This window comes from Alosa pseudoharengus, unplaced genomic scaffold (assembly GCF_046254945.1).
Source record: "Alosa pseudoharengus isolate Yale_2024_CS ecotype anadromous, Long Island Sound unplaced genomic scaffold, YU_APseudo_1.1 YU_APseudo_1.1_scf_7, whole genome shotgun sequence".
NCBI lineage: Eukaryota > Metazoa > Chordata > Actinopteri > Clupeiformes > Clupeidae > Alosa > Alosa pseudoharengus.
Window position 1 is genome coordinate 22,380,410 of NW_027468859.1, and position 6,937 is coordinate 22,387,346.

General features: G+C 46.3%; 1 protein-coding gene across 1 annotated transcript in view; it reads left to right on the forward strand.

The window, feature by feature from the left end:
- The window catches only part of trim54 (tripartite motif containing 54), a 33,598-nt gene that overhangs the window by 20,902 nt on the left and 5,759 nt on the right, over positions 1-6,937 (forward strand). The window contains exons 3-8 of the mRNA XM_076271988.1: positions 62-245; positions 1,977-2,072; positions 3,113-3,346; positions 5,440-5,462; positions 6,364-6,488; positions 6,697-6,801. Of these exons, the coding sequence (XP_076128103.1) occupies positions 62-245; positions 1,977-2,072; positions 3,113-3,346; positions 5,440-5,462; positions 6,364-6,488; positions 6,697-6,779 (745 nt within the window). The 3' untranslated portion in view covers positions 6,780-6,801. The remainder of the gene's footprint in view (positions 1-61; positions 246-1,976; positions 2,073-3,112; positions 3,347-5,439; positions 5,463-6,363; positions 6,489-6,696; positions 6,802-6,937) is intronic.

Sequence of the window (6,937 nt, forward strand, 5' to 3'; positions counted from 1 at the left end):
CTGACCTTGACCCCCCCCCCCCCCCACACTGACCTCTGACTGACCTCTGACCTCCCCCCAGGCCCTTGCACCCTCTGCCAGAGCAGCAGCAGCAGCAGCAGCTGATGTGTGAGGAGCACAAGGAGGAGCGGATCAACATCTACTGCCTGAGCTGTGAGACTCCCACCTGCTCCATGTGCAAGGTGTTTGGCGAACACAAGGACTGTGAGGTGGCGCCGCTGCAAAGCGTTTACAAGCGCCAGAAGGTAAAAAAAGGGGTTTGTTGGCACCAGTGAGGATGGTATCGGTGGAGAGTTGGCATTGTGCCATCTTAGAGAGAGCCACAGGTGTGTGTGTGTGTGGGGGAGGGGGGTATCAGAGGACAATCATTTGAGGCCACAAATAATATCAAGGTTGTAGCGGACTGGTTAAATTGTGAATAAATTCATTGCATGCACAAGCCATTGTGTGTGTGTGTGTGTGTGTGTGTGTGTGTGTGTGTGTGTGTGTGTGTGTGTGTGTGTGTGTGTGTGTGTGTGTGTGTGTGTGTGTTTGTGTCCATGTGTGTGTGTGTATGTGTATTTGTGTGTGTGTTTTCCTTTGTTGTGTCAGATTAGCTTTGTGAATAGAGCATGTCACAGCTTGTGCTCCCTGTAGTTAAAACAAGCGCACATCGCCACGGTTACTGAACAGCTGGTTGTCCTCTGCCGTTGTGAGATCAGAGAGGGGTGCGTGCTAGACACCGATGACAGTTTCTCATTCATGGCAAGCAGATGTGCCGAGCGTCGACCAGCAGGGGGTCTCGCCCGGCATCCGTGGGGGTCTACATCGCACCCTGGATGCGTCACCCAGATGGACTCGGCACAGTCGCGCATCCGGTACCCCTTTGGCAGAACGCCACACTTTATCCCTTTTAATCGCCCCTGTCAAATTTGGACACGGCTAAGGTGGTTTTGCGCACAGACGCTTCACATCACATCTGGCTTCGCACTTGCCAGAATCCCCTCCTCATGCAAGGTGATGACCGAACTAGGGCAACAGCAAGTAATCTGAAGGGGGGAAAAATGCAAATGCCACTAATGAGTGACACCACAGGGTCATTTTGGCCTTGTTGGGCCATTAGGCTCCCTTTGTGTCCAGACAGAAGTGCCTGCAAGTGACCAAGACACTAGTGAGTGTGTCCTGGTTGGCTCTAAGGGCCTATGAGTTTTCCCTGGCAGAATGATTCATTTGTCCCATGGTGGGGAGGGGTTGACTCATAGGCCTCTAGTGTGTTTGCCTGGGAATTCGGGGAGAGGGGGTTGATCAAGGTGAGAAGTGGCGTGGCTACCCAGGTAAATAATGACTTGAATCATTTCATTTGCATCACCATTTGTGCAAAACAGTAGCTCAGCAGACACCATATGTTCTCCGCCGAGGTTAGGTGCGTGGGGGAAAGCGGCTGCTGGGAGTTGGTGACGCCACTTACGTAATTGAGCGTCCAGGGCCTGAGGGGGCTGTAGGAAAATCCGCCCGAGAAAGAGCGTGAGCGGCCGAGAATGGCGCCGGGGTGTGACAGCACGAGGAGCCGTGACACCAAGCAGGTGGCTGAGCTGACATTTGCCTGTCCGGCACCCTTTTTTTCCTACATTGTTTTTTCCCCTCAATGCTGTGAATCACATCACAATTAGAAATGCAGATCAGCTCTAAAGTTTTCACGAGTCATCGCAGGAAGCGTGGTCTCTGCCATTTTCCCGAGTCGCCATAGTTCACAATCTGGCGCCGTGTTTGTCGTCTGACCAGGGCAGCTGGCGGTCATGACACGTTGGGTCTGACACTGTTTTTGTTTGTATGTTAACACAATCATATGAATGAAGCTTTATTTTATTTGTCTAAAGTGAGGCAGTCGTGCAGCAGTTTTGGCCCATGTTGTTTTCTGTATTTCTTTTCTCCTCATTTCTGATCATGCTTGGTCTCAGATGTCTTTCTCTTTCGCTTTCTCTTTCTCACGATCCCAGACAGAGCTTAGTGATGGAATAGCGATCCTGGTGGCAGGAAATGACCGGATGCAGGCCATCATCTCACAGATGGAGGACATCTGCAGAAATATAGAGGTGAGAGCAGAACCACCACGGTAACAGTAGAACCACAGAGGTGAGAACAAAGCTGTCATGCTGACAACACGGTCATGGAATTTCTGGAATGTCATGGAATTTTGGAAAGTGTATTCCAGACATGGAAAGTCGGGGAATTTTATAATTTTTGAGGCAAAGTCATGGAATATCAGGGAATTTTGTTATAGCAGTTTAAAATGTACTTGCCAAAAATAATAGGTTAATACAAATGTATCTATCCATTCAGAATTGGAGTATATCTGGTTATTAGCTTTACTGCTTGCTCGAGTAGCCCAAATGTATCTATCCACGCTGAATTGGAGTATATGTGGTTATTAGCTTTACTGCTTGCTCGAGTAGCCCAGATGTGTTTATTCAACGCCCATTTATTTATCCCGCTCTAAAGAAGTAAAAGATTCTTGAACGCTACATGGCTGCTTTGAAATCATTGGTCAGTATATTGTACAATAAATTATACAGTAAGTCATGGAAATTTAGGTTTTTGTCAGGGAAGGTCAGGGAAAAGTCATGAAATTTTACATTTAACTGACAACAGAACCAGATTAGAACCTATAATGCAGACAGTAGAACAATTAACATGTGAGTACACAACAATTGACCACCACAGGTCCCTTGTGCTACCCTCATCATAGGTTCTATAGCCATGACAGTCAGAATATATGGCAATATTACTTACACACAGTATTTATACATTAAAGTGTCCTTAATACATATCTCATGCTTTTAAATATACAGTGAGCATTTCCACTTATATGTAATGCTTATATATTTTTGTCAAAGCATTGTTCCACACGGGACAGCTTTAGTTATTGCATATGGTCTGTGAGTTTGGGGGCCTGGCCTTAGAACCATCAGAACCAGAACAGAACAGATGACAGAGGTCTATTGTGTATCATACATATGAGGATTTGATACTGATTTGGACCCCTCAGATGCGGCGGCTCTGATTATGTGCGAATGAATGAGATTGAAAGCACACAGTGACCATGGCTGACCATGTGGACTCTGACTGTCGGCAGGAGAACGGGCGGCGGCAGAAGCAGACCCTGTGCGACAAGTTCGACGGCCTCTACACCATCCTGGAGGAGCGCAAGAAGGAGCTGGTGGAGAGCGTGAGTCGTGAGCAGGACCGCAAGCTTCGCCACGTGCGCGGACTCCTCCGTCGCCACGGCGACCACCTGGAGGCCGCCGTCAAGCTGGTGGAGACGGCCATTCAGTCCATGGATGAGCCACAGATGGCCGTGTTCCTGCAGGTGTGTGTGTGTGTGTGTGTGTGTGTGTGTCCCCTTCACAAGCTCAATGCAGTGGTGTCACAATGGCATTGAAGGGTATGGTAGAGCAGTGGGTTCAAATCTTGAACTTGTTGTGAGTCCATGTCACTGTAGATACAAGTGTCACCTAAATACTCGTCACTTTTACTTGATGTATGCAAAAGAGATGTCAACAGAGAAATTTTGTTTTTATTTGACCTCTTGGATTGTATTTTGTTGTGATTTTTGCCATGCTGCAGTGAAACATATTGAATGATTCTCAAGATCCCATAAACAGTCGTTAGTCTCCACCAATATTTCCTCGAGTCTGTTCCTAGGAAATTCATTGCAAACTATTGATCAGTGGAGAGTCCAGGGCTGCATGTCACTATGTGATATCACTGGACAGAGTAGAGGGGGTGGGTGGGCTTTAGACATCAGAGGCCCAATTGCATTATGTGCTTATAGTGTTTGACAGCACTTCTGCGTGCCAGTAGATCACCGGCACCTCTTGTTTAGAAGGCCCAAGAAAAAAGACATTGATTAAAGGCCAGCTCTTGTAGCCAAGGACACTGCCAGAGCCCTGATCTCATCCCCTCTGACTAGAATCAGCCCCAAAAATCAGCACCAGCACCATAGAGTTTCAGCGGGGGCAATAAAGGAAGCCCTGACAGGGGGTGATCAACAGATGTTGGGGGTAATGGGAGAAAGGCTGCTGAAAGAGGGGAAATGGGATGCATTTTGTCCACTGCATCATCTTTCTTTTTTCCAATTAGACTGGTGCAAATTCATCTACATTAGATCTACGATGTATTATGTATTGTCATATTGTCTTTGTTAGCTTTAACTACGCTATAGCCTATTCTAATAAGAGAGTTAAGTAGGCTTAATGAATATCTTATTGTTAAATTGTTACATTTTAGAGGAGGCTGGATTTAAATTTGTAATTTAAAAGTATTGTAATCTATCATTTTGATTTGTTTTCAGTTTTCTAAAGTGATTGGCTGTTGATTTCCTGAAATTTGATTGGCTAGTAGAATCCTGCAATCTGATTGGCTGCCAAGCTCCAGCAATCTGATTGGCTGTTCATATCCTGAAATTTCATTGGCTGCCATAATCCTGCCATTCAATAGGCTATTGGAATTCAGCAATGTAAGTGGCGAATGAAATCCTGTAGCCTGATTGGCTGATGAATTTCCGCAATGTAATTAGCTTTTGATTCACTGCAATTTCATTGGCTGCTAGAATCCTCCAATTTCATTGGCCAGCAGAATCCTGCAATTTAATTTGCTATTGGAATTCTGTAATCTGATTGGCTATCGGAATGTTGTGACACTTAATAGCCAATCAAATATCAGGATACTACCAGCCAATCAAATTGTGCCAATTTCTACTAGACTTCAACTTCCATCAGATTGCATGAATTTGACACTCTTAACCCAACACCTGGGATACATTCATTAATAGTGTTGAGATTCACTGCTCTGGATCAAGGCCAGTCAGTTACTGCCCTCAAGTAGACATATACCTCCATTTCCCTTGTGTTCAAAAATATAAAGTTACAGTAAAAGTGAAGGCAAAAACAGGGGCTGAAGGATATAGTTGTAAATTAGAAGATTGAGTGATGAGAACTTTTGCACTTTCATCACCAGCAGCAAGGTGTCTACTTCTTAAATCCCCACTCACCGCGCTTTCTAGGGTTTTTTTCCCACTGCCCTCTTTAATCCTTAGTCATTTATGGCCTGGCCTGGTGTGCTGGCCGGTGCAGCAGGTGTGCACTCTCGCTTGGATGCTCATCTCCTTAAAAAACAGAGATTGAAAATGGCGAGGTGTGTAAACTTCAGGGGAAGCTGAGATTGTGGCACTTTGTCTTTTTAAAAGGTGACGCTGCCACAGTGTGTTTGCTTTACCTTTTCTCCCGGTTCCTCTTCCTCTTCCTCTACTTGTTCTTCTTCATCGTTGTCTTCTTACTCTTCTTCCTTTCATTTCCCTTTGTTTGTCAGGTGGCTTCCCTATCGCTTATTCTTATTGCTTGTTCATTTATTTTTTCATCACTTTCATTTTTTTCTCTCTCTCCTTTCTCTCCCTCTCCCTAGTGTGCCAAGGATGTGTTTAAGAAGTGAGTGAATGAGTGCACGAGTGTGTGCATGAGTGTGTGCATGAGTGAGTGAGTGAGTGAGTGAATGAGTGTGTGTGTGCATGAGTGAGTGAATGAGTGTGTGTGTGCATGAGTGAGTGAGTGAGTGAATGTGTGTGTGTGCATGAGTGAGTGAGTGAATGAGTGAACGAGTGAGTGAATGAGTGTGTGAGTGAATGAGTGCATCAGTATGTGAGTGAGTCAGTGAATGCGTGAGTGCATGAGTGTGGGAGTGAATGAGTGAGTGAATGAGTGCATGAGTGTGTGCACGAGTGAGTGTGTGAGAGAGAGGCCGTATCAGTGTTGAGTCTCTGGGTATGTAGTGCTCTGCTGTGCAGTGCTGCCAAACAGAGGTGTCACTCCTGACTCAGAGGTAGCGAGCACGCTAACACTGCTACTGGCGCTCACTCAGCTGGGATGGCACTGTATCGTGCTGTAGTGGTGGGGGTGTCGCTAGCATTGCCTCCTGGCACCCTGCTCGGGTCGTGTGATGAGGTGACTAATGATTCATGACCAACACTACTTGTTTGTGAGAACAAACTGACCAAAAAAATCTAAATGAAATAAATAACACATTTGCATGGAGAACACTGCTTTGCTGTGAGTGTGGTGTGTGTGTGTGTTTGTGTGTGTGTGTGTGTGTGTGTCTCTTTGGCCTAACCAGAGCTTCACCTGTAGAGATGCGGGGGCAGCACCTCACCTTGGCCTCACGACTCACCTTTGAGAGACAGCGGGGGTGATGGACAGTCCGCTATCCTGTCCACCCCCTCTCCACAGCAGGGTGGCGGAGGGACAGAGGGGGGTGGTGAGGAAGTCTGCGGTTGTCCCCATCACCTCTGATGCCGCAGACGACCTTGACACTGTGTGCCCATGTCCTTTGCAGGATCACGGACACGGCGAAGGCGTCCAATCTGGAGCGGGCTGAGCCTGGCTACGAGAGCATGGCCCAGTTTGTCATCGACACGGACGATGTCGCCGATGTGTTGAGAAACATCAACTTCCAGACAGGTACTACAGGAAGTGAAGAATGGCAACATCTCCATTACATGTACAGTCTGGTGGGGGAAATCATGTGCTATGCACTTTGGAGCTAATGTTTGAGATGTGACATTATGGTTTTAACCATGAATATGGGCTAGTTTGACATTGCTTCTTTTTACCTGATGATACCCTAGTGCCTTTTAATGCTATGATTGGTTTTGATTCTGCCATACAGGCTCTCAGAATGAGGATGATGATGATCTGGAGGAAGAGGGTGAGGACCTGCCTGGTGTAGATGGAGACAGTGTCCGATATTAAACCCACTTCACCTCATCATCAGGTCTGACCTCAACCCAACCAACACCATGGTCACGTTAAGATTGTTATCTGACTGAAAATAGACAGGGACATTAGACCATGGGGAAAATGTGGAGAAAATGGTCTTTCAGTTCTTTGAAAGATCTAGAAAAAGAAAT